The sequence below is a fragment of the Perca fluviatilis genome, chromosome 16 (genome assembly GCF_010015445.1).
Source record: "Perca fluviatilis chromosome 16, GENO_Pfluv_1.0, whole genome shotgun sequence".
NCBI classification, from domain to species: Eukaryota; Metazoa; Chordata; class Actinopteri; order Perciformes; family Percidae; genus Perca; species Perca fluviatilis.
Window position 1 is genome coordinate 3,556,856 of NC_053127.1, and position 27,716 is coordinate 3,584,571.

Below are 27,716 nucleotides of genomic sequence, written 5' to 3' on the forward strand. Positions count from 1 at the left end.
TGACAGGAGAGGAGGCGCCTCGCTCTGCAGGTATACGCTCACCTGTCTCATCATTTAATTTAGATAGTTTAGATTACACTCTAAAAAGAAGTTGTGTGTGTGTGTGTGAAGTTGTAATATATTACATTAACACTGTGCATGTGTGTGTGTGTGTGTGTGTGTGTGTGTGTGTGTGTGTGTGGACTTTATATTGTTGGCTAGTTTACTTTAGAATCAAACATCAGATGTTATAAACTACATGTGTTCTGTGTGCAGTAATCTTAATGTGTAAAGTAACTAGTAACTAAAGTAACTAGTAACTAAAGCTGGAACAGATGAATGTAGAGGAGTAACTAAAGTAACTAGTAACTAAAGTAACTAGTAACTAAAGCTGGAACAGATGAATGTAGCGGAGTAACTAAAGTTACTAGTAACTAAAGCTGTAACAGATGAATGTAGAGGAGTAACTAAAGTAACTAGTAACTAAAGCTGGAACAGATGAATGTAGAGGAGTAACTAAAGTAACTAGTAACTAAAGCTGGAACAGATGAATGTAGCGGAGTAACTAAAGTTACTAGTAACTAAAGCTGGAACAGATGAATGTAGCGGAGTAACTAAAGTTACTAGTAACTAAAGCTGGAACAGATGAATGTAATGGAGTAACTAAAGTAACAAGTAACTAAAGTAACTAGTAACTAAAGCTGGAACAGATGAATGTAGTGGAGTAAAAAGTCCAATATTTCTCTCTGAAATGTAGCGGAGTAGAAGTAGAAAGTGGCATGAACAGAAAAGACTCAAGTAAAGTACAAGTACCTCAACATTTGGACTGAAGTACAGTACTGGAGTACATGTACTTAGTTACGTGTGTGTGTGTGTGTGTATGTCTGTGTGTGTGTGTGTATGTCTGTGTGTGTGTGTATGTCTGTGTGTGTGTGTATGTGGCGTATGCGCGCATGTGTCTGTGTGTGTGTCTGTGTTGGTATGTGTCTGTGTTTGTGTGTATCTGTGTCTGTGTGTGTGTGTGTGTCTGTGCGTGTGTGTCTGTGTTTGTGTGTGTCTGTGTGTCTGTGCGTGTGTGTTGGTGCGTGTGTGTGTGTGTCTGTGCGTGTGTGTCTGTGTTTGTGTGTGTCTGTGTGTCTGTGTGTCTGTGCATGTGTGTCTGTGTGTGTGCTTGTGTGTGTGTCTGTGTGTGTCTATGTGTCTATATCTGTGTGTGTGCTTGTGTGTGTGTCTGTGTGTGTCTATGTGTCTATATCTGTGTGTGTGTGTGCGTATGTGTCTGTCTGTCTGTGTGCGTCTGTGTGTCTGTGTGAGTCTGTGTGTGTGTGTGACCTTTAAGATGAAAGAGATCAGTGTAGTTAGAGTTGTCCTCTGTGTCATATGACATGACGCCCACACTAACAGTGGCTGTCTCTCATTTCCAAGTCAAATTTCGGAGGTAATCAAATGAGATCTTATCAGTGGTGACCCTTTCATAAACACACAATTACAACTAAAGACAAAAAATACACAAGATTTCCTCCTTTCCTCCCCAGCTGTGTCCCCGTCATGGCCGACACGATGGCTTCCTGTCGGGAGTTTGAGGTGTGTGTCCACACCTCACCTGGCCTCACCTGTGGGACCTTCAGCCGTCTGTGGCTCAACCTGATTGGCTCTCAGGGGGAGACTCCGCCCATCAGTGTGAGGGAGGGAGAACATCTCCTGCCCGGCTCGGTGAGTTTTCATCCTGTGTGTGTGTGTGTTTATGTGTGTGCATGTGTGTGTGTGTGTGTTTGCATGTGTGTCTGTGTGTGCATGTGTGTGTGTGTGTGTGTGTGTGTGTTTGCATGTGTGTCTGTGTGTGTGTGTCTGTGTGTGCATGTGTGTGTGTGCATGTGTGTGCGTGTGTCTGTGTGTGTGTGTGTGTTTGCATGTGTGTCTGTGTGTGTGTGCATGTGTGTGTGTGTGTGTTTGCATGTGTGTGTCTGTGTGTGTGCATGTGTGTGCGTGTGTCTGTCTGTGTGTGCGTGTGTGTTTGCATGTGTGTGTGCTAGTTGTGCTGTGTGTGTGTGTGTATGTATGCATGTGTATTCGTGTTTGTGTATGCGTGTGTGTCTGTGTGTGTGTGCATGTGTGTGTGTGTTGCATGTGTGTGTGTGTTTTGCATGTGTGTCTGTGTGTGCTGTGTGTGTGCGTGTGTGCGTGTGTGTGTGTGTGTGTGTTGTGTGTTTGCATGCTTTGTGTGTGTGTGCATGTGTGTTTGTGTGTGTTTGCATGTGTGTCTGTGTGTGCATGTGTGTGTGTATGTGTGCATGTGTGTGTCTGTGTGTGCGTGTGTGTTTGCATGTGTGTCTGTGTGTGTGTGCATGTGTGTGTGTGTTTGCATGTGTGTGTCTGTGTGTGTGCATGTGTGTGCGTGTGTCTGTCTGTGGAATTGGAATTGGAAATTGATTTATTTGAAACAGGGACAGTGCACAAATAAACATTAAACTTGTTAAACAAGAGAATATGTCTTGGGCCAGGTTATAGCAACAATTGCTAATTTCCACCTGTAGTCCCTGGACAGGTATGACAATGTGTGTGCATGTGTGTTTGCATGTGTGTCTGTATGTCGTGTGTGTGTGTGTGTGTGTGTATGTATGCATGTGTGTATGCGTGTTTGTGTTTGCATGTGTGTCTGTGTGTGTGTGCATGTGTGTGTGCCTGTGTGTCTGTGTGTCTGTGTATGTCTGTGTGCATATCCGTGTGTGTGTCTGCATGTGCGTGTGTGTGTCTGCGTGTGTGTGTGCATGTGTGTCTGTGTGTGTTTGTGTCTGTGTGTGTCTGTCTGTGTGTGCATGCGTGTGTGTGTGTCTGTGTATGTCTGTGTGTGTGTGTGTGTGCATGTGTGTCTGTGTGTGTCTGTCTGTGTGTGCATGCGTGTGTGTGTGTCTGTGTATGTCTGTGTATGTCTGTGTGTGTGTGTGTGTGTGAGACTCTTCATCCAGTATTTTAGGTGGTATCGGAGGCTTTACTGATCGTATCGGTAGTAGAACATCTGTAGGTTTTAACCACGTGGTTAACGTTGTGAACCGGTCCCAGTCTGGTTCAGGTTCAGATACCAAAACTACTGAGTCAAGTTGATAAAAAGACGGAAGTTTGGATTCAAATCAGACGTGACTTCACTTCCTGAAGGTGACCACGCGACGCAGAGCGTGACGGAGCTCCATTTGTTCCCTAAAGTTAACTCTCCTGTTGTCTTCACACCAAGCGTGCACTTATCCTCTCTGGCCAAAGTCGAAAATTAACACTTTTTTTCAATGTTTTTGTCATGTTTTTGACACTTTCTTTAAAATGTTTTTGTCCCTTTTTGTTGTCCACTACCACCGGTACTGTATACGCGCCACTCACCACCTTATTACCACTACTGCTACACTTATTTTTGGAAATCATGGTCAATAAACCTCTTTTAAAGGAAATTATACAACAGTTTTGAGTCAAAAAAGCAGAAATTATGAATTATTTTGACTAATATTAAAGTGCCTGACAAAAGTCTTGTCGTGTCTTTAAATGATTCAGCCATTCACAGATTAGAGCTTCACCTGTGACAAATACTGTCATTAACACATTGGTGTCTGTCCTAATTCAGTGATAAAACTCAATAAATGATACAAGACTTTATTTTGGTATAATAAGTATAATACAGAAGCCTTTGCCTTTCATATGAGCCATTTCTGATTCCAATTGATTAACTACAAGTCAAGTTATTATTTGTTGTTCCTACAACTTAGATAAGCGACAAGACTTTTGTCAGGCACTGTAGAGGATTGTACTTAGTGTCTTCATTAATCAGAGGTGTGTTTTGGGCGTAAGATGCAATCAACCAATCAGAGATCATCTCCCATTCCCTTTAAAAGCCAGGCGCGCTTGGAACTTGGAGCATTGCTGTTATGATGGAGGATTTACACCGTAATATTTTTATTAGTAATCTTCTGCATGTGTGTGTGTGTGTGCTGCTGTGTGTGTGTTTGTGTGTGTGTGTGTGTGCGTATGTGCCGCGTGTGTCCTGTGTGGTAACAAGCATAGTGTGCACACGCTGTGCACGAGCCTAGGAGCATTTTACTAATGCTCTGTTAAAATAACAATGAAATGCTGAGTTACTGACTTTAGACCAGGTTTTTGTTGGTCAATGGAGCGATCACTTCCCGCTGCCTCAAGATAGCAATACGCCCAGAATGCCCCTGAACACACCTCCCTGTAAGACCAGCACGCCCAGAATGCACCTGAACACACCTCCCTGTAAGACCAGCACGCCCAGAATGCACCTGAACACACCTCCCTGTAAGACCAGCACGCCCAGAATGCACCTGAACACACCTCCCTGTAAGACCAGCACGCCCAGAATGCACCTGAACACACCTCCCTGTAAGACCAGCACGCCCAGAATGCACCTGAACACACCTCCCTGTAAGACCAGCACGCCCAGAATGCACCTGAACACACCTCCCTGTAAGCCCAGCACGCCCAGAATGCACCTGAACACACCTCCCTGTAAGACCAGCCATGGGTCACAGATGGGTGCAGGTGCATTTGCTATTTAAACGACGTGGGCGCTGGACGGGAAACTGACAACTGCGTCGGTCTTAAACTAGCAAAGACACTTGTGTCGGGCGTTGCGCTGCGGTGCAGGATAGGGCCCTGAGTTTGGAAGCTCCGTCCATTAGTTTTACAGTTTTTTTTTACAGTACATTCTCTGTTTTGGAGATACAGCATTAAAAGCTCAGAAGCTGAAACTGGGAGGAGAAGTGTGTGTGTTGCAGAAAATATACAAAGAACGATCTGTTCCTCTCGTCCTGACAGTCGCGTGCGGTTCGGGTCCGGGCCAGCGATCCTTTTGGTCGTCTGCTTCTGGTCCGGCTTCGCCTGGAGGCTCGGACCGGTTTCCCCAACCTGGACTGGCACTGCAGCCGGGTGGAGGTCCGCAGGCTGGCAGACGGGCCGGAGACAGATCCAGAAGTGTTCCTGTGTGACCGATGGCTGAGACCAGCAGACGGCGACGTGGAGCTGCGGAGCGGAAAGTGTAAGTAGAGAAGAAGATACTCTCACACTACTGCACATAGAAAGTGAAAGAAATGGACACCGCAACCCCTTAGACTTAAGTCAATTAAGTCCCCCCTTAAGTCAATTAAAAGCACTTTTCCAGTGATGGCTGAGCGTTACTGAGCAGCCTCCAACTGAGCTTGAAGATCTGACCTGTCTGAAAGTGTGAAGTCTTCTGGTAGCTGTGCCGAGAGAAATCTCAATCATTCCCAATCTTACAGAGACGGAGAGCGTAGGTATATGTAAGGAGATAACATAGACACAGGCTAATTACTGATCACTAACATGCTAGTTAACATTAGTAATTAAACCTAAACAGATAATGGAAGTCCAAACTGCCTGTGAGCTTCTCCTGTACTATACGGTAATTCCTCTACTGTGTGACAGTAAGTCTCGTGGTTATGACCCAATCGTTAGCCTATTGTTATAAAAGCGTCTGCTATGGAGCCATAACGTGAGCTACAAGGTAATGGAGCCTTTTATACATTGTCGTGTTTCTTTAGAAATAAACAACGGACAAATAGAGTCTTTAAACTCTTCAGATGTAAAGTTATTCACTGTCAAAGTGACGCCAAAATGAATGGCAGTCAATGGGATGCTAACGGGAGGTGATGGCTTGTTAGCCTAGAATCTCCCCATACGCTTTCAGGATGCTCGCTTACCCCCCCTTGCTACTGCATGCAAAAAATCTTAAAAAGATATTCAATACTCTGTATACATCAAATAACCAAATGGGACATGGTCTCCTATGTGAAAGGCATGTGTCCATTGCTCTTATACGTCCTCACCTTACCTCCTGTGGCTGTTCCTAGTGGGATGCAACAATGTAAAGAATCCAGAACTTAAGTTTCTATAAAGCTGCCAAAAGTCAAAAGTGGCTACAGAAGTAGGGATGCACTGAATCCTGATTTTTGGGGTCCGGCCGAATCCTGAACCCACTGGTTCCTCCTCCCATCCTCAGTCCATGAACACAGTAAACACATGAATGAAGTAAACAGGGACTGTCCTTCCTTTGCCGTACCTGAAGTTGCTGCATTCTGGCTGCTGTCTGGAGATTCCTTCGTGCACAACTCGTATTCTTTCAGATGTTTCAGACCAGATGTTGTAACAGCGGCCATGTTGTGTATAGTTTAGGGTCCTCGCCACCACCAGACCAATCAGCATTGAACAGATTGAACATGTAGCTGGACTTGAATGGTCTTCTTTTGACTGAAAGTACTGCCAAACAACAACTTTTTCTGCTCACCAGATCCATTTCCACTTTCTCACAGCCTACTGATAATTTTTTGGGCATTTTAGGCCTTTAATTGATAGGACAGCTGTAGACATGAAAGGGGAGAGAGGGGAATGACACGCAGCAAAGGGCCGCAAGTCAGAGTCGAACCCTGGCCCGCCGGGTTGAGGAGTAAACCTCTACCAACTGAGCTATCCGGGAACCCTGCGTATAAATATTATATTGACAAAATGTGTGTATGTGCTCGTTGCAAAAGAGCTGCGTTAGTCATTGAGGAAGTGGTTAAAAGTAGGGAGAGCAGGGTATGTTGTCACACTATTCACACTGTCTAACATTTACTGAGCACCATACAACACAATGGTATAAATGTCATACCAAATGAAAGAAGGAAGTGTTGGGAACACATGTTGTATTCATAACATTTTCATATCTTATCTCATTACAGAGTTGTACACTGTTGAATAGAGAATGTGCACTTGTGATAATTTGCCCCATCGGCGGGTAACTTGTCACACTAGATTATTTAAAAATAAGAACACAAATACTTATTTGTGAATATTGATTTTAATTTTTAAATTCAAACCAGAACTGGAAATATAATCAATCATGCCTAGAGAATCTGGAAAAACAATACACATTTCAATCAAAACACATTAAGTAGAAAGGCCACTTTACTTTGAGCTTTAAAGCGCCCATATTCTGCTCATTTTCAGGTTCATAATTGTATTTAGAGGTTGTACCAGAATAGGTTTACATGGTTTAATTATCAAAAAACACCATATTTTTGTTGTACTGCACATTGCTGCAGCTCCTCTTTTCACCCTGTGTTCAACTCTCTATTTTAGCTACAGAGTGAGATATCTTTTCTTCTGTACCATCATTGTTGGCAGTCGCACATGCTCAGTAGCTAGGTAAGTACTACATGCTCAGTAGCTAGGTAAGGACTACATGCTCAGTAGCTAGGTAAGACTACATGCTCAGTAGCTAGGTAAGGACTACATGCTCAGTAGCTAGGTAAGGACTACATGCTCAGTAGCTAGGTAAGACTACATGCTCAGTAGCTAGGTAAGACTACATGCTCAGTAGCTAGGTAAGGACTACATGCTCAGTAGCTAGGTAAGACTACATGCTCAGTAGCTAGGTAAGACTACACGCTCAGTAGCTAGGTAAGACTACATGCTCAGTAGCTAGGTAAGACTACATGCTCAGTAGCTAGGTAAGGACTACATGCTCAGTAGCTAGGTAAGGACTACATGCTCAGTAGCTAGGTAAGGACTACATGCTCAGTAGCTAGGTAAGGACTACATGCTCAGTAGCTAGGTAAGGACTACATGCTCAGTAGCTAGGTAAGGACTACATGCTCAGTAGCTAGGTAAGGACTACATGCTCAGTAGCTAGGTAAGGACTACATGCTCAGTAGCTAGGTAAGTACTACATGCTCAGTAGCTAGGTAAGGACTACATGCTCAGTAGCTAGGTAAGACTACATGCTCAGTAGCTAGGTAAGGACTACATGCTCAGTAGCTAGGTAAGACTACATGCTCAGTAGCTAGGTAAGGACTACATGCTCAGTAGCTAGGTAAGGACTACATGAGCTAGCTAGCTGTTTCTCCAACTTCAGTCAGTACAAGGCAGGATTAGCCGGGAGACTTCTTCTAAACCAGGGCGCACGTGGTTTAGCCCCCTGGTTTCGGCTAGTGGCGTAGAAAGCTGTGCAGATTTTGACCAGCTCACCAGGAGACTGACGGCAGGACACATTCAGAACCATATCTCACTCAGGACACCATGGATGGTCTTTTTTCGCAAGTTTGTATGCCTGTGGAAGCACCAAAGGCACAAAATAACACCCCAAATCCCAGAAAAAGTGATTTTTTTTCATAATATGGGCACTTTAAACTCTACTGTTGTCTGGCTTGCACATAGATTCATGATAACTGAATTGAATGCTGCAGATAACTTGCTGATAACTTAACATGTTTAACCTGAACTAAACAGATGCCCTGGCCTGTATTTGACTAATCAGACTCATCTTAAGAGTCAAAATTCTGGCACACATAAATTGCCTGGCCTAAGGTGCAAGCATTATGGGCCCATTTTTTGCATTTTACACATTTTACCCAGGTCTCTTTTGGACGACTGTTTGAAAATGGCTCCACACAGACGAGGCAGAAGCACTCTTCATCATCTGATGATGACTCTTGTATAATGTTTCTTCTTTTAGCTGCCTTGTTCTTCGTAGGTCCAGATTTTGACTCTCCCCCCCGCCACCCCACACTTGCTTCCGTGTCTTTTGAAACAGCTTTTTGCTAGATTGAGCCTTATTCTTTTCTATTTCTAGTTGCTACTTCACTGGCATGTCAGTAAGAATTGCTGATTTGCATCGTTTTCTTCCTTTGCTGGCTGGTTTTCAGGGGCCAGCTTTTGGATATGGCCGGATGTCCTTTGGAGTTCGATGCCTGCTGTCAGCACAGCATTGCTGGGTAAGAGTGAGCTGGTGATAGCAGAAGCATGACTGGGCATGCTAGGCAGAGCAGAGTTGGTGCTGGGGCCTGGCAGGGTAGAGTTGGTGCTGGGGCCTGGCAGAGCAGAGTTGGTGCTGGAGCCTGGCAGGGTAGAGTTGGTGCTGGGGCCTGGCAGGGTAGAGTTGGTGCTGGGGCCTGGCAGGGTAGAGTTGGTGCTGGGGCCTGGCAGAGCAGAGTTGGTGCTGGGGCCTGGCAGGACAGGGTTCTGCATGGGGCGATCTGTGACGTAGGATGGTGCAAGCTCAGTGTAAGAGCCAATTAGTGCTCTTGGTATAAATAGGAACCAATCTTTGGTTCCTCAGGTGTAACCGGGAAGCGCATACAGTTTTTGACCATGCACACGCACGCACACCCACACATCAACGCTACACAAGCATACACAAGCAGTAATTTGTCTGGAAAACCAACGAATATCTCATGGAAATAAATTGAACCAATGGCGTTAACTGCAAATATGACTTGGACTTTCATTGATCAAAAAGGTAAAAAGTGCGTCAATTACTCGAGCACCTCAGGGGCTTAAAGCTTGGGTTTAGCCTCACCAAAACAGTTTCCAGAAATACATCTCTGTTGTAAGGTTGAACGACCAGCCACCCTAAAGCCAGCCTGAATGTTCAAGGGCGTTGCAGCCAGAGGATAGGCAATTGCCACAATCTCAGGTGTGTCATAAATTGACATTGTTTTCCCCGGGTTGTTCCTCATCCTGGCATCACAAGCGCTGTTGATGAGCCTCTTCGGTGGCCCGTAGACAGACCTGTCTCATGGTCGGAGCCGATGTGAGCAGTGGGGTGGGAATGGACAGCATGATTATGCCATTTTCTTTGGCATAATTGAGTCCATCAATGGACAGATGAGACACGTGGTTGTCCAAAAGGAGTAAACAAGGCTTTTCCTTTAAGAAGCCTGTAAATCTTTGCTGGCCTTTTCGTTTTCTGCCCAAAAAGGCGCGAACCTCAGCTGGTGTGCCATAGTAAACTGGTAGGCAAGCTTTCTGAACTCACTTGGTAAACAGACCAAAATAAATGTCAGCTGACCTAGTAATATACTCAACAAGCTGCTTTTCCAAATCAGGTGAAAAAACATCTTCCGTGGCCGTTGTAAAACCAACCATTGTTGTTGGCATGGCTGTCTCTGGTAATCTTTTGATAATACCGAGTCAGAGTACGGTAATTTATGTCAAAATCCTTCGCTGTACTTCTGATTGATTTGTTCTGCAACTTTACCTGCCTTTGTTTGTGATTAAAGTGAAATGAAATACATCTTCATGAGAGCAAAGTTGAGATAGATAGAGATCAGTGATCGTATACAAAGTTTGTGAGCTTCTAACTTTAGTTGATATTTTACTTTATAGCTCGTTGTAAACATTTTATATAGAGGAGACATTCTTCTTATCAAACTTACTACTACTGTTACCATTATTCCTCCACAGTGTGTTTGCTGAAGGACGAGACAGAAGAGAAGCTGAAGCAGCAGCGACTCAGACAGCTGCAGAATCAACAGAAACTCATCAGGTAAAAGCATAAACAGCCCCGACAAAAGATAGCACAACAGTTATTTAAACTGGAAGCCTTTTTATTACCACCAGTTTACAGACACGTCACTGCTGATTGGGTTACATCTCTGACACTCCCACCAAAACAAGAGAAAACTAACCTCAGAGCCCCTTTCACACAGTTTCGAGGGAATATTTTAGACCCTTTTTAGGGGGGCTCAAACTAGTGCCTCAAGTTAGAGTTTGTGAACTTGTCTGTTACGTTCAGACTGCAGGCAAAAGTGGCCCAAATCTGATTTTTTTTTGGGGTCAAGTGACCAGTTCAGACTTCTTCAGAAGTAGTGTGAACACTCAAATCTTGCCCAGATCTAATTTTTTTCAATATTTTTTGCCAGAGCAGGGGGAATGAGAGGGGGAAACAGAGCAGGGGGAATGAGAGGGGGAAACACCTGAGCAGGGGGAATGAGAGGGGGAAAAGCCAGATCAGGGGGAATGAGCGGGGGAAACGCCAGAGCAGGGGGAATGAGAGGCAGGGGGAATGAGAGGGGGAAACGCCAGAGCAGGGGGAATGAGAGGAGGAAACGCCAGAGCAGGGGGAATGAGAGGGGAACACAGAGCAGGGGGAATGAGAGAGGGAAACACCAGAGTAGGGGGAATGAAAGGAGGAAACGCCAGAGCAGGAGGAATGAGAGGGCGAAACGCCAGAGCAGGGGGAATGAGAGGGGGAAACGCCAGAGCAGGGGGAATGAGAGGAGGAAACACCAGAGCAGGGGGAATGAGAGGGGAAACACCAGAGCAGGGGGAATGAGAGGGGAAACACCAGAGCAGGGGGAATGAGAGGGGAACACAGAGCAGGGGGGAATGAGAGGAGGAAACAACAGAGCAGGGGGATGAGAGGAGGAAACACCAGAGCAGGGGGAAATGGAGAGGGGAAAACACCAGAGCAGGGGGAATGAGAGAGGGAAACACCAGAGTAGGGGGAATGAAAGGAGGAAACGCGAGCAGGAGGAATGAGAGGGGGAAACGCCAGAGCAGGGGGAATGAGAGGGGAACACAGAGCAGGGGGAAATGAGAGGAGGAAACACCAGAGCAGGGGGAATGAGAGGGGAACACAGAGCAGGGGGAATGAGAGAGGGAAACACCAGAGTAGGGGGAATGAAAGGAGGAAACGCCAGAGCAGGAGGAATGAGAGGGGGAAACGCCAGAGCAGGAGGAATGAGAGGGGGAAACGCCAGAGCAGGAGGAATGAGAGGGGGAAACGCCAGAGCAGGGGGAATGAGAGGGGGAAACACCAGAGCAGGGGGAATGAGAGGGGAAACCGGCAGAGCAGGGGGAAATGAGAGGGGAAACACCAGAGCAGGGGGAATGAGGGGGGAAACACCAGAGCAGGGGGAATGAGAGGGAGAAACACCAGAGCAGGGGGAATGAGAGGGGAAACACCAGAGCAGGGGGAATGAGAGGGGGAAACGCCAGAGCAGGGGGAATGAGAGGGGGAAACGTAGCAGAAGATATTCCTTTTGAAACCAAAACGTAGCGATGCAAATGTAGCCTAAGATTTTTGTGAACTTAGTGGCCGACTGGGAAACAACAGATAATGCCATCTGGTAATAGATGGTTTTTGAGGCAGAACAGTTCGGTCAGAAAGTCTTTATGGTTCCTAAGATCTCCGTTCTCTTCTTGTGTCATCATTGCAGATGGCGTAAGTTTGTCGACGGCGCTCCTCAGTGTGTTGACGTGAGCAGTGTGTCCGAACTCGGGCCGAACCTCAGCTACACACACACCAGGTGAAGTCTCACACTTTACTTCTTGGTTCTGACTGAAGCAGACAGACTCGGGACATGACTTGTGTTTGTTTTCTTTGTCTTCAGTCCGCCCGCTAACCTGCACTACCTGAAGGGCTTCGCCGGCCGAGAGGAGGCCTGGGAGAGTTTCACTAAGCTGGAGACGGTTTTCGCCCACAGCGGACACCAGAACGACATCGCCAGTAAGAAACAAAACCAAGAAATATATAGGACCCTATCTCAGAGTCCTATCTTGCACCGACACAAGTGTCTTTGCTAGTTTAAGACCGACGCAGTTTTCAGTTTCCTGTCCAGCGCCTACGTCGTTTAAATAACAAATACACCTGGTGCATTCTGGGCTTGCTGGTCTCACAGGGAGGTGTGTTCAGGTGCATTCTGGGCGTGCTGGTCTCACAGGGAGGTGTGTTCAGGTGCACTCTGGGCGTGCTGGTCTTACAGGGAGGTGTGTTCAGGTGCACTCTGGGCGTGCTGGTCTCACAGGGAGGTGTGTTCAGGTGCATTCTGGGCGTGCTGGTCTCACAGGGAGGTGTGTTCAGGTGCACTCTGGGCGTGCTGGTCTTACAGGGAGGTGTGTTCAGGTGCACTCTGGGCGTGCTGGTCTTACAGGGAGGTGTGTTCAGGTGCATTCTGGGCGTGCTGGTCTCACAGAGTGGTGTGTTCAGGTGCGTTTGGGGCATGCAGGTCTTACAGGGAAGTGTGTTCAGGTGTATTCAAGTTATGGTCTTACAGGGAGGTGTGTTCAGGTGCATTCTGGGGACTGGGTCTTATAGGGAGGTGTGTTCAGGTGCATTCTGAGTGTGCTGGTCTTACCGGGAGGTGAGGTATGCATTCAGGATGCATTCTAGGACTGTGCTATACTTGTGGCAGGCAGTAACGTATAGCATTTCATTGTTATTTTAACAGAGCAGTAGGAAAATGCTCCTAGGCTCGTGCACACTATGCTTGTTACACACACAGGGACGCACAGCAGCACACACACACACACACACACACATACGCAGAAGATTACAAATAAAAATATTACAGTCTAAATCCTCCATCATAACAGCAATGCTCCAAGGTCCAAGCGCGCCTGGCTTTTAAAGGGAATGGGAGATGATCTCTGATTGGTTGATTGCATGTTACGCCCAAAACACACCTCTGATTAACGAAGACACTAAGGACAACCCTTTAGGACCAGGCGCCCGGCACACCTTACTTAGATCGTTAAAATAGGGCTCAGAAACTGAATCGCATCTAACATTATCTATCTAGAACAACTTAATCAGAGTCAGAAGAGCGCTGACCAAAACGTGTCATCTTTGACCCCACTGATCAATACAGTGTGGTAAGCTTATTTTATAATTTTTTGGGCTTTTCCACCTTAAATTTGACAGGACAGCTAAATGAAAGAGGGGGAAGACATGCAGGAAATCATCACAGGTTGGATTTGAACCCTGGACCTTCTGCATCGAGGCATAAATCTCCCAGTATATGTGCGCCTGCTCTACCCGCTGAGCCAACCCGGCAACTCCAGAAGCTTTCTAATCCAGCCTGGAACTACAGTGTCTTTGTACACTAAAAATTCCATAATTATGAATCCATAAATCAACTTACGTAATGTTAGATATCTCTGCAATGCTTTACGCTAGCGTCGTTCTGATTGCTAAGCATGGAAGCTAACACCTTGGCCTGTCCAAAGATGGCTTCTGTGTGATTGTAGGCTTTCCAGAAGATTTTTAAATCCAGCCTGGAACTTCAGTGTATTTTTCTGAGACTTTGCACAATAATCCCAGAATAATGAATTTGCGACTGAGCTGTTATTTAGTCATTTTTATGAAAAGGTATTGTTTGACTGCCAGCCATGACTCCCAGAATGTTGTGAGGTGACCAATCAGAGGCTGTCTTCCTGACTACCTTCTTCTTCTTTGGTGTTTTCATCTACAATGTTGCAGACGCTGCCACTTTTGCTGACTGTGTTACTTCGCTGCTACATAAACTCAACTAAACGTGGAACGAAACGAGCCAGAATAATGATATAACAGCCTAAACGTAATAACAATGCGTAGATTCTCAGCGCTGGATGTGTAAATGAGCTTGATTTGGCCTTGGTTTTGGCAGTGAATCTCAAGCTGAGATGTGTGCTCAAAAAGTCCCCGTGGCTGCTTCTTGCTGGGGTGTTGCTAAATGACTTGTAGGCTCATTGCTCGGTGTTTGCTAGGGTGTGAAAATGTTGATTTCTCTCTCTCAGAGTTCGTTAAGGATCACTGGATGGAGGATTGGTACTTCGGCTACCAGTGTCTGAACGGCTGCAACCCGCTGCTGCTGCGTCAGACCCGACGCCTTCCTCCGAACCTCTCCGTCACCTCTGACATGCTCCGCCCCTTCCTGTCCGCAGGCTCCTCCCTCGAGCAGGAGCTACAGGTGTGCAATCCTGATTTTGGGCTCTTTCAGTTCAGTCACTTTATAGACCTTTTTCACAGCAGACATGTTGACATGTCATAGTAGGACAAGCACAGGTGTATTCAAAACCATTAATGATGGCTGCATTCCACTTAGGAGAGGTCCTGGTATTAAACCATTACTGATGGCTGCATTCCACTTAGGAGAGGCCCTGGTATTAAACCATTACTGATGGCTGCATTCCACTTAGGAGAGGTCCTGGTATTAAACCATTACTGATGGCTGCATTCCACTTAGGAGAGGCCCTGGTATTAAACCATTAATGATGGCTACATTCCACTTAGGAGAGACCCTGGTATTAAACCATTAATGATGGCTGCATTCCACTTAGGAGAGGTCCTGGTATTAAACCATTAATGATGGCTGCATTCCACTTAGGAGAGGTCCTGGTATTAAACCATTACTGATGGCTGCATTCCACTTAGGAGAGGTCCTGGTATTAAACCATTACTGATGGCTGCATTCCACTTAGGAGAGGCCCTGGTATTAAACCATTAATGATGGCTGCATTCCACTTAGGAGAGGCCCTGGTATTAAACCATTAATGATGGCTGCATTCCACTTAGGAGAGACCCTGGTATTAAACCATTAATGATGGCTGCATTCCACTTAGGAGAGGTCCTGGTATTAAACCATTACTGATGGCTGTATTCCACTTAGGAGAGACCCTGGTATTAAACCATTACTGATGGCTGCATCCCACTTAGGAGAGGTCCTGGTATTAAACCATTACTGATGGCTGCATTCCACTTAGGAGAGACCCTGGTATTAAACCATTACTGATGGCTGCATTCCACTTAGGAGAGGTCCTGGTATTGTTCATGCTGACTCACTGAAATATCTTACTGGGACACTTGATGGAACTGAGCCATTGTTAAGGTTTAAATTTCAGCTGTGCCTTTCTTACTATGACGAGTCAACATGTCTGCTGTGAAAAAGGTCCATTATCCCAACTGGGAAACTTGATCTGCAGTCAGAAATGCAAGATAAAAAAACATGCAAACTACGTTCAAATAAACAAAAAGACAACAATACAACAATGTTTTCTGTATGTACAATATATACACAACACCACAGGACCAATCTCTAAACACTCTTCACTACATGTGCAAATTAAGCCGAGTTATTGCACATGGAACAAAGAAGCTCTACAACATGTCTTTTTCCAGACTAATGGAAAGAAAACCTGTATTCTACTTCACTATGTCTGTTTGTCTGAAGATTTCTCCTAAATTCACCAAACGTTAGCCTTCGATAATGTCTCATTTGCTATATTTAAACAGAACATTTTTAGAAAACTTGTAATGCAAAAAAAAGAATTATAATCATAGCAGTAATCATCAACATTATGAGTTTAAAATGTATGTATGTTTGTTATCTTGCTATTACTATATAATACTAGATATAGTCAGTGTTGGGAAGGATACTTTCAAAACGTATTTCGTTACAGAATACAGAATACATGCCCACACGTATTCCGTTACGTTACTCAATCTGAGTAACGTATTCTGAATACTTGGATTACTTCAGGATTACTTCCACATTGAATTGCGTTTTATAAGTGTAGGAATGCAGCTATCACATCCAGCTTACTAAACAGGCCTCTAATGGTGTGTTCTTTTTATTCCAACTAGCTGAATGTGTACCTAACAAGCAGATAGTTTATTGTATTGGTAGTCCCGAACTGCATACAAAAAAATCTAACCGCAGTCTTGCTACCACGAGCTAATTTTAGCTAACTAGCTAGCATGTCAAACGGGGCTAGTCAGTCTTTAAACGGCTCTGGAGCTAGTAAATCAGCAGGTAGGAGAATGTAAAGTCGCACGTCAATGTTAAAATAGCAAGGTGACCAGTAAAACTACAGCAGACGACTACCCTTGGCTAATTAAACAAAATAGCTTACTTTAAGATGCTTCTTCAGGTTGGAAGTGGAGTAATTTGGACGCTGAAAGCAGGTTGGTTGCTGGCAAGCACCGGTTGCACTGCACAGTTATATTTCATTCTCCCTGTTCGTTCTTTAATGTGAAATGCTGTTTGAATTTCCAAGATAGAAACTTATTCCTGCCCTGGCTCTGTCGTGCCGGTTCCGACTCCATTGTGACTGATCACGCAAATAGCTATTTTTTTCTATTTCATATCGGGGCTTGTGGAAAATGCATTAAGTTGCCTTAATTTAGTCAGAGTGAATAAACTCGTGAAACAGAGAAGTATCGTCATGTAATCCATTGATTTTAACAATGTAACTGTATTCTAAATACCAACGATTTAAATTGTAACTGTAACGGAGTACAGTTACTCATAATTTGTATTCTGAATACGTAACGCCGTTACATGTATTCCGTTACTCCCCAACACTGGATATAGTATATACAATAACTATTTGGAGTTGAATAAGGGGTGAAAAATAACAAGCTACACAAGTTAACCCTTCTGTTGTCTTCAGGTCAAATGTTTTTGAGTTTCTCACAGAGAAATGCTCCTCTTGAAAATGATATTTATTATTATATATTATTTGACCAATTTTCAAAAAGTTTCTATATCAGAACATTTGTGTTTTCTTCCAAATTGCCAAAAAAATAATAATGTGGATGGTTCCCTACAACCATGCACAAGTAAAATAAGTGATCAGTTCACTACTCTCATTGAATTTGGGTGTTTTATTAAATTTTATAATATTTGAAGAAAAAGATAAAAGAAGGTTAAAAAAATTCGGAAAATAATCTTGGAAAATGCCAAAAAAAAGGTCAGAAACGTTAGAGGAAAAGTGTGTGTGTGTGTCTGTCTGTGTGTTTGTGTGTGTGTTTGTGTGTGTGTTTGTGTGTGTGTTTGTGTCTGTCTGTGTGTTTGTGTGTGTGTCGGTCTGTGTTTGTATGCGTGTGTGTGTGCGTGTGTGTTTGTGTGTGTGTTTGTGTCTGTCTGTGTGTTTGTGTGTGTGTTTGTGTCTGTCTGTGTGTTTGTGTGTGTGTCGGTCTGTGTTTGTGTGTGCGTGTGTGTGTGTTTGTGTGTGTGTTTGTGTCTGTCTGTGTGTTTGTGTGTGTCGCTGTCTGTGTGTTTGTGTGTGTGTTTGTGTCTGTCTGTGTGTTTGTGTGTGTGTGTTTGTGTCTGTCTGTGTGTTTGTGTGTGTGTTTGTGTCTGTCTGTGTGTTTGTGTGTGTGTCGGTCTGTGTTTGTATGCGTGTGTGTGCGTGTGTGTTTGTGTGTGTGTTTGTGTCTGTCTGTGTGTTTGTGTGTGTGTTTGTGTCTGTCTGTGTGTTTGTGTGTGTGTTTGTGTCTGTCTGTGTGTTTGTGTGTGTGTCGGTCTGTGTTTGTATGCGTGTGTGTGTGCGTGTGTGTGTGTTTGTTCTGTCTGTGTGTTTGTGTGTGTTCGGTCTGTGTTTGTTCGTGTGTGTCTGTGTGTGTGTTTGTGTGTGTCGGTGTGTTTGTATGCGTGTGTGTGTGCGTGTGTGTGTGTTTGTGTGTGTGTTTGTGTCTGTCTGTGTGTTTGTGTGTGTGTCGGTCTGTGTTTGTGTGCGTGTGTGTCTGTGTGTGTGTTTGTGTGTGTGTCGGTCTGTGTTTGTATGCGTGTGTGTGTGTGTGTGTGTGTGTGTGTGTGTCTGTTCACCTGCACTGTCTCTACTCTAATCTCTGTCCTGATGTCCTGTGCTGTGACAGAAAGGGACCGTCTACCTGTTGGACTACGAGGTTCTGGACGGCGTCCCGGCCAACGTGGTCAACGGGAAGCAGACGTACCTGTCGGCTCCGCTGGTCCTTCTCCACCAGAACCTGCAGGGCCAGTTGGTCCCCATCGCCATCCAGGTCAGCTTCAATCACAATCAGGATCAGTGTGTGTGTGTGTGTGTGTTGGAGGAGGGGGACACCTTCCAGCAAGATGTTAAGGAACATGCCGACTTATTGGGACTTCATCTTATTCACCGTAACCCCCAGAGTTAGACAAGTCCATACATACCCTTCTCATCTCCGTGCGTGCTGTAACGCTGTCTGACGCCGCCAGCGGCATCAGGCCAGCACAGATCCTGCAGGTGACTGGTTCCAGTAATCCTACTGGTCCCAGTAAGTGACCAAATAACGCCAACATGTTCCTGTTTACATGTTGTGATTTGTAGAGTCACAGCGTGTACAAAAAAACAACCTAGCATGACACACAGCCATCTTCTAACCAGTAATCAAACTGGTAACTATATTCTCAGGCGGAAGAATATAGTACTTTGGCGGAGTGATATGCTCGCAGCAAGCCTGTCTGAGAATATAGTTCCCGGTTTGTTTACGGTTAGAAGATGGCTGTGTCTCATGTTACGTTGTCAAATCACAACGTTTAAATTACAACATGTTGCCGTTATTTTGTCACTTTAGACATAATAATTTTAATTTTAGACATAATTCCCTTCACGTTCCACCACTGTTGTAACAACATGACATGATGACTTTGCGTAAACATACACGCCACTTTCCTAAAGCCAAGTGGCGTGCTATCTGTACGCATTTTCAGCTATCCACGTGTATATCTACGCTGTATACAGCAGATGTAAACATACCCACCATGTGTCGCCACGTGGTGTGTTATCGTGAGAACGTGACGTACTATCGCGAGAACGTGACGTACTATCGCGAGAACGTGACGTACTATCGCGAGAACGTGACGTACTATCGCGAGAACGTGACGTACTATCGCGAGAACGTGACGTACTATCGCGAGAACGTGACGTACTATCGCGAACGCGTTGTTTTGGTTTAGTGTGTTTTTGTTTTTGTTTTAGAAAAAAAAAAAAGGGGGGGTTAAAAAAAAAAAAAATTAAAAAAAAAAGTTTTTTTTAAAAAATTGGGGAAGGCTTAAAAAGAAATAACAAAAAGAAAAAACAGCTGAAAATTGCCACACGCAGGACACAGGTCTCCCTGGTCTCTGTCAGTACCCGATCCGTTCCACCGGCACGATCCATTCTGCGCATGTGCTGTGGTACGAGGATTTACGACACTACCCAATCTGTTCCCACGCTAGCCTCCAGCTAACGTTAGTTTAGCTAACGGTTAATTTGGCTAACCGCTAGCTGATTGTAGCGGTCTGCCGTCAGCCTGCACAGTTAAGCTAACGTTAGTTTAGCTAACAGCTAATTCGGCTAACCGCTAGCTGATTGTAGCGGTCTGCCGTCAGCCTCCACAGTTAAGCTAACGTTAGTTTAGCTAACAGCTAATTCGGCTAACCGCTAGCTGAGACAGCATGTAAACTTTAAAAGACCCTCAAAATAAAACTTGAAAATAAACGTTAACATATATAACAGCTGTTACGTCAGCTCTACTTTACTTCTTGTGCTCATTTAAAATACAATCACTCAACACTTGTCTTTATTGTTATTACTGTAAAGTCTTAATGTAGCTGTAGCTGCTTCTCCCCATTATGTTTGACTTAACGTTATTTTAGACTGAATCTAGCTGTCCGTTCTGCCTGCACGATCCGTTCTGCGCATGCGTTATTTTAGACTGAAGGCTGTCGGCTAGCGGTTAGCCTAATTAGCCGTTAGCTATCCCGGTGGAGGCTAGCGTGGAACAGATTGGGCAGGTCGTAAAACGGTATTATCAGAACGGATCTTGCCGGTGGAACGGATCGGGTACTGACAGTCTCCTGGGTGAAAATCATGTGTTTTACCCATCAGCCACAACAACCAACCTCCTTATGCAGACCTACATCCCTTTATACTAATCTGTTAGTGGATTAGTGGACTAATCGGTGGGTTTGGTCTTAGTCAGCTTAGATCTCTTTAGTCCATTAGTCATGTCTGATGCTGTTTTCATGCTGAATGACTTATTTCCAAGAAACGTACGAGCTCATCTCTGGTAAACACAAGAATTAAAGTGGTGCTTTTAGCACGACTCTTAGCGGAGAAACTCAGATCTACAGATCTGTCGATTAAATCAACTAATCGATTAGTCGGTACAGTTGAACGAGTGTTAGTCGACTAAGAAGTTCTTCACTCGAGCACGGCACAGCCCTAGAAAATTCACTCGTAATGTAGGTCAATGGTGGGCAAATTGCGTTGATAAACACGCTAAAAAAGTGTTTATGCGTCTTGGTAACACACCTGAATGGCATATGAATTGGTGTGTCGTACACACACCACTTGGTTGTAAGGAATGGAGGTTGTCTGTAACTCTGTCTCCTGCCTCAGTTGCAGCAGACCCCCGGCCCTCACAACCCGGTCTTCCTGCCCTCTGACCCCGGCTGTGATTGGCTGCTGGCTAAGATGTGGGTCCACAGCGCAGACTTCCAGTGTCACCAGTTGGCCTCCCACTACCTGCGCACGCACATGCTGGGAGAGCTGTGCTGCGTGGCCACGCTGAGGCAGCTGCCAGAGCCCCACCCACTGCACCAGGTGACTCACCTCCACACACATGTGTGTGTGTGTGTGTGTGTGTGTGTGTGTGTGTGTGTGTGTGTGTGTGTGTGTATCTGTGTCTGTGTATGTGTGTGTCTGTGTGTATGTCTGTGTGTTTATCTGTGTATGTCCGTGTGTTTATCTGTGTATGTCTGTGTTTATCTGTGTATGTGTGCGTGCATCTGTGTGTGTGTGTGTGTGTGTTTGTATGTGTGTGTCTGTGTGTATGCATGTGACTCACCTCGCCTTCAGTTTGTCAGAGACTAGTCTTGCTTTGCCAGACCTTCCTCCACAGCGCTGCGGAGGAAGGTCTGACTAGTCCACACAGCATTCCTGGATGGGAGAAAAACATGCTCTGGTTTATTTCTTTAAACCAATCACAATCGTCTTGCTAAGCTAAGTGTGTGTGTGTGTGTGTGTGTGTGTGTGTCTCACAAAATAGCCTCGGAGCCTCGGGAAGGAACGTACAGATATCTTACTGGACCAATTTCAAAGATTGTTGTTCCCGTCAGTCACTGAGACACAGAAACATGGGGTAATAGGGTCCAGGATGATAAAAACTGTAGCTACCCTTTAAGTTGATATAGTTTTCTGCAATTTCTTTCTTACACTGCGTCACAGTGACACACACACACACACACACACACACACACACAGACACACACACACACACAGAGACAGACTGTAATACAGATCTACCCAGCTGATCACAAACCTGCAACACACCCAGCTTCTGAAATTCCGTCATGTTCAGGTCCAGGAAGCCCACACACACACACACACACACACACACACACACACACACACACACACACACACACACACACACACACACACACACACACACACACACACACACACACACACACACACACACACACACACACAGCTTTAGGTTTAAATAACCTGAAGCTTCATGCTAGTTTTAGCTGGTTAGCATCAGTTCAGTTGAGCCAAAGTTTCCCACATTAATGTTTTTGTAAGTCTTCTCTGATTGGCTGTTTTTCTGGACAGTTGCTGATGCCGCACGTCAGGACGTGTCTGCAGATCAACCTGAGGGCCCGGGCGTCTCTGCTGGCTGCTGGCGGCGTGTTCGATAAGGTTGGTCCTCGACTGTAGCCTGATGAGAGGGTCCTGATCTGGTGAGAGGGTCCTGATCTGGTGAGAGGGTCCTGATCTGGCGAGCTCCAGTTCTCCACTCGCAGATTAGTTTGGCATCTTGAGATAAGAGAACATTTGAAGCCGTTCGCCAAAACGACTGACCAATCAGCGTTTGGTTTTGAGGCAGGTTTAGGTGGTGATAGACAGATGGTTTATCCAATCAGCTAACCAGGATTTTCAGACAGCGGTAGCCCTAATTCTGTTAGCCACTCGCTAATGCTTTTTCCTCTTGGATCCTTCTTTTGCAATATGGACCGGGAACCTGAAATGGGGCCTTTTAATTCCTAAATTCTCGTTACACAAACAGCAAATATCCTTTACTGACATGCTGCTAGCTCGCTGAGCTAACGAGCTAACGAGCTATGCTCGGCCTGCAGCAGCAGCAGCAGGGGTAGCCTGGCTCGTGGTTGTATTTTCATCCGCTTCGTTGATCTGATTGGTTGATTTGGCCCGTCTATCACCAACTATAGGTGGTGAAATTAAACATTAAAGAGCAGTTAAAACAGTTAAACATATAAAAGCAGATACAAATAGGTTACTTAAAGAAAGGGAAACATCAAAAAGAAAGGTCTTTAGCTTTGATTTGAAAGAACTGAGAGTTGCTGCAGACCTGCAGTTTTCTGGGAGCTTGTTCCAGATATGTGGAGCATAAAAACTGAACGCTGCTTCCCCCTATTTAGTTCTGACTCTGGGGACAACAAGTAGACCTGACCCAGACCACCTGAGAGGTCTGGGTGGGTCATAGTGTAGCAGACCTGTCCCAGACCACCTGAGAGGTCTGGGTGGGTCATAGTGTAGTAGACCTGTCCCAAACCACCTGAGAGGTCTGGGTGGGTCATAGTGTAGCAGACCTGTCCCAGACCACCTAAGAGGTCTGGGTGGGTCATAGTGTAGCAGACCTGTCCCAGACCACCTGAGAGGTCTGGGTGGGTCATAGTGTAGCAGACCTGTCCCAGACCACCTGAGAGGTCTGGGTGGGTCATAGTGTAGCAGGCCTGTCCCAGACCACCTGAGAGGTCTGGGTGGGTCATAGTGTAGTAGACCTGTCCCAGACCCCCTGAGAGGTCTGGGTGGGTCATAGTGTAGTAGCAGATCAGAAATGTATTTTGGCCCTAAACCGTTTAGTGATTTATAAACCAGTAAAAGTATTTTGAAATGAGTTCTTTGAGGCACTGGAAGCCAGAGTAGAGACTTCTACAGCAGCGAGAAAGGGGGCCGGTGTGGTGCAGTGATCTGGTCTTGGTCTGGTCCCTGCAGGCGATTGGTTGCGGTCTGGACGCGTTGCCGGTCCTCCTGTCCCGGGCGTCTGAGAGGATTCGTTACGGGTCTCTGTGCGTCCCTGAAGACCTGATGGAGCGCGGCGTGGACACGCTGCCGCAGAGCTACTACGCCCAGGACGCACGGAGAATCTGGGACGCCCTGCACAGGTAAACACACACACACACACACACACACACACACACAGACACACACACACACACACACACACACACACTCACACACACACACACACACACACACACTCGTTTCTGCAGCCAGCCGATTAAGACGCAGAGTCGTTTGCTTCTTTCTTTTTCTAACTTCACAATGTTACCTGCCAAAGTGTGTCTGTGTGTGTGTGTGTGTGTGTGTGTGTGTGTGTGTGTGTGTGTGTGTGTGTGTGTGTGTTTTGCAGGTTTGTGATCAGCTGGGTAGATCTGTATTACCGTGGAGACGACGCGGTCCAGCAGGATTCTGAGCTTCAACACTGGATCACCGACATCAACACACACGGCTTCAACGACAACTCAGGTACACTATGTGTCAGGTTTGTGTGTTACAGCCAGCGCTGGAAGAAGTATTCAGATCCTGTACTTCAGTAAAAGTACTAATACTACACTGTAAAAATACTCTGTTACAGTAAAAGTGTGTAAGTATCATCAGGAAGAATGTAGTTAAAGTATTAAAACATTGTAGAAAGTGTAAAGGATCCAAACAGTTGTGTGTTTAATGGACTAATCATCTCAGCTGGACTTGACAATTCATAAAAGAACTTTGAATAAGGTAACAAAGATGTCAGAATAAAAGTAAAAGGAAAAAATGACAAATCAGTTACAAAAAAGTGACAAAAAATCAAAAAAAAGTCAAAGAAAGTGACAAAAGTGACAAAAATGTCGAAAAAAATGCAAATGTAAAAAAAAAAAAAAAAGCTTAAAACATTTGGGAAAAAACTCACAAAGACTTCAAAAGACTCAGAAAAAGTCGACAAATGTTGAAAAAAGTGACAAAAACATCAGGGAAAGCCACAAAAGTCTCAAAAAACAACTTTAATAAAGGTTTTCCATTTAAGATTTTCACTCAGAAAATACAAAAAGCTACAAGGGTTAAAGTCTTGACCGTGTTTTCTTCAGGTTTCCCTCCGTCTCTTCGGACCAAGGCAGAAGTGTCAAAGTTCGTCACCATGATCATCTTCAGCTGTTCAGCTCTCCACGCTGCCGTTAACTTCTCCCAGGTGGGGCACTTCCTACAGGATGGTCACATGACTTTATATATTTTAGTTCCCATCCTGATTATCTGTCTCGATATAAAATAAGATTGTCTCAAGTTACTCTTCTTCCACTGGACAATTTTTAGTTTTATCGTAAAGGATAAAGCCCCGAAAATCACCATCACCAAACTCCACCAGACTCCATGTAAATAATCAGGACTTTTAGTGTGTATAGAGCCAGCATATCTCCACCAGACTCCATGTAAATAATCAGGACTTTTAGCGTGTATAGAGCCAGCATATCTCCACCAGACTCCATGTAAATAATCAGGACTTTTAGCGTGTATAGAGCCAGCATATCTCCACCAGACTCCATGTAAATAATCAGGACTTTTAGCGTGTATAGAGCCAGCATATCTCCACCAGACTCCATGTAAATAATCAGGACTTTTAGCGTGTATAGAGCCAGTATATCTCCACCAGACTCCATGTAAATAATCAGGACTTTTAGTGTGTATAGAGCCAGTATATCTCCACCAGACTCCATGTAAATAATCAGGACTTTTAGCGTGTATAGAGCCAGTATATCTCCACCAGACTCCATGTAAATAATCAGGACTTTTAGCGTGTATAGAGCCAGCAAATCTCCACCAGACTCCATGTAAATAATCAGGACTTTTAGCGTGTATAGAGCCAGCATATCTCCACCAGACTCCATGTAAATAATCAGGACTTTTAGCGTGTATAGAGCCAGTATATCTCCACATGTAAATGGCTGAATTAAGGGTTTATTTCAACCAAACCAGAGTGGTGATTGTTGGAACAGTGGAAAGATGAACGAAGGCGGCTTTTAATAGTTTTATTACTATACTTTGAATGAAGTGTGTTTTACGATGATAAAAGTCCTGATTATTTACATGGAGTCGAGTGGTGACTTCTATACGCTTAAGTAATTGGTTTTATGTCTCTACTACATAAAAGTATTATTATTATTGGAGTCTGGTGGAGTTTGGTGATGGTGATTTCGGGGCTGTTTCATGTTAAACTAAAAGGATCTTACTCTTTAACTAAAAGGTCTATCTCTGTAGGGATCCATCCCATAATGTTGTCAGACACTTAGAATAATAATCTGAGTTTGTCAGCAGCAACAACAGAACTTTTAGTGACTCTAACTGCTGCTGAACATTAGTCCTGTAGGGTTACATTACAGCTCGGTTCTGGTTTAATACTGGACCAGTTTTTTTATTTCCCATCAGTCACTCAGACACAAAAACATGGAAAACAGGCTCCAGGTTGTTACCCTTTAATTTCTTATATTTACTAACATGAACTTCTTGTCTCTCATTGTGTGTGTGTGTGTGTGTGTGTTTCCTCCAGTTGGATTTTGCTCTCTGGATACCAAACTGTCCGGCCTTCATGACCCGTCCTCCGCCGCAGGTCAAAGGCTCGGTGACGGAGGATGACATCACTTCCTTCCTGCCGGACGTGAACTCGTCCGTTCGCGTCCTGACGGTGCTGACCATGCTGTCGCTGCCCGCCATCAACTTTGTGAGGCTCCGCCTAAAGCTGGCCGATACGGAGAAAATATCAAATATCACTATATTTATAACCAAATACAACAAAGCCAATATGTCTGTGTGTGCGTGTTTGTTGTGTGTGTGTGTGTGTGTGTGTGTATGTTTTGGTCTGTTTGTCTGTGTCTGTGTGCATGTGTATCTGTGTGTGCGGGTCTGTGTGTATGCATGTGTGTGTGTTCATGTGTGTGTGTGTGTGCGTGTTTGTGTGCGCATATGTTTCTGTGTGTGTGTGCGGGTGGTCTGTGTGTGTGTGGGTCTGTGTGTGCGTGTTTGGTGTGTGTGTGTGTGTCTGTGTGTGTGCGTCTGTGTGTGTGCATCTGTGAGTGCGTGCGTGTTTTGTGTGTGTGTGTGTGCGCATATGTTTCTGTGTGTGTGTGTGTGTGTGTGTGTGTGTGTGTGTGTGTGGGCAATCTGTGTGTGTGTGTGTGTGTCTGTCTCTGTCTGTCTGTCTGTCTGTCTGTGTTTCCCCCTGCAGGTTCCTCTGTGTCGCTACAAGGAGGAGGTCTTCAGCGACAGCGCCCACCGCAGGCTGGTGGCTCAGTTGCAGGCCGAGCTCAAGGCCATTTCTGATGACATCACAGAGCGCAACAGCCAACTGGAGCTGCCGTATCCGTACCTCTGTCCCGGACGCATCGAGAACAGCGTGGCCGTTTAAATCGGCTCCTTCAGCCTCATCCAACGACAGCCATTCATTCCCTTCTGATTCTTGTGTCAACCATGCAACAGTTTCTTTTTCTAGGGTCAAAATTTAAAATCAATCTTTTTATTCAACGTTTTGGTCGTCTTTTTCGACACTTTTGTCACTCTTCCCTATGTCTTTATCACTTTTTTCGATGTTTTGAAAAGAATAAACTAATCAATAGGCAATGTTGCATACTTTATCTCATAAGCTGTTGATAAGGATCTCATTTAAAGTGGCTGTTGTCTGAATTTATGAACCTGATGGTGGAAGGAATAAAAGATTTGGAGTAATGATTGCTATTTGTAGGCCTATGCATGTAGGCTATGTATGCATGTAGCCGATGTATGCATGTAGCCTATGTAGGCCTATGTATGTAGCATGTATGCATGTAGGCTATGTATGCATGTAGCCCATGTATGCATGTAGCCTATGTAGGCCTATGTATGTAGCATGTATGCATGTAGGCTATGTATGCATGTAGCCCATGTATGCATGTAGCCTATGTAGGCCTATGTATGTAGCATGTAAGCATATGTATGCATGTGGCCTATCTAGGCCTATGTAGGCCTATGTATGCATGTAGCATGTATGCATGTAGGCCTATGTATGCATGTAGCCTATGTAGGCCTATGTATACATGTAGGCCTATGTATGCATGTAGCATGTATGCATGTAGGCTTTTGTATGCATGTAGCATGTTTGCATGTAGCCTATGGATGCATGTAGCATGTATGCATGTAGCCTATGTATGCTTGGAGCCTATGTATGCATGTAGGCCTATATATTTGGTGCCTTTACCTGGCAACAAATGCCCGTTAGAAGAAAACCAAATGGCCCACATTTCCTTAGACCTGTAGACCACTACTGACCTCAATGAGAATCATCTGCCCTGCCAATCTCCTGCTTCTCTCTCTCTCCTAAAATATCTTCCAATGTC

The 27,716-nt window shown here is 44.9% G+C and overlaps 2 protein-coding genes across 3 annotated transcripts in view; both read left to right on the plus strand.

Moving 5' to 3' along the window:
- zgc:152891 (uncharacterized protein LOC767741 homolog) lies at positions 1-27,159 on the plus strand. The gene is made up of 15 exons (XM_039776828.1): positions 1-30; positions 1,515-1,692; positions 4,798-5,017; positions 10,222-10,303; positions 11,979-12,068; positions 12,153-12,268; positions 14,317-14,489; positions 18,179-18,322; positions 20,686-20,889; positions 21,907-21,993; positions 23,311-23,480; positions 23,729-23,844; positions 24,444-24,544; positions 25,898-26,068; positions 26,573-27,159. Exons 2-15 carry the CDS (start codon positions 1,528-1,530, stop codon positions 26,750-26,752), a joined length of 2,019 nt encoding a protein of 672 aa, XP_039632762.1. The 5' UTR covers positions 1-30; positions 1,515-1,527; the 3' UTR covers positions 26,753-27,159.
- Positions 1-27,716, plus strand: part of LOC120543671 — a 620,163-nt gene that overhangs the window by 69,109 nt on the left and 523,338 nt on the right. The gene's annotated exons all lie outside the window — the stretch shown is intronic.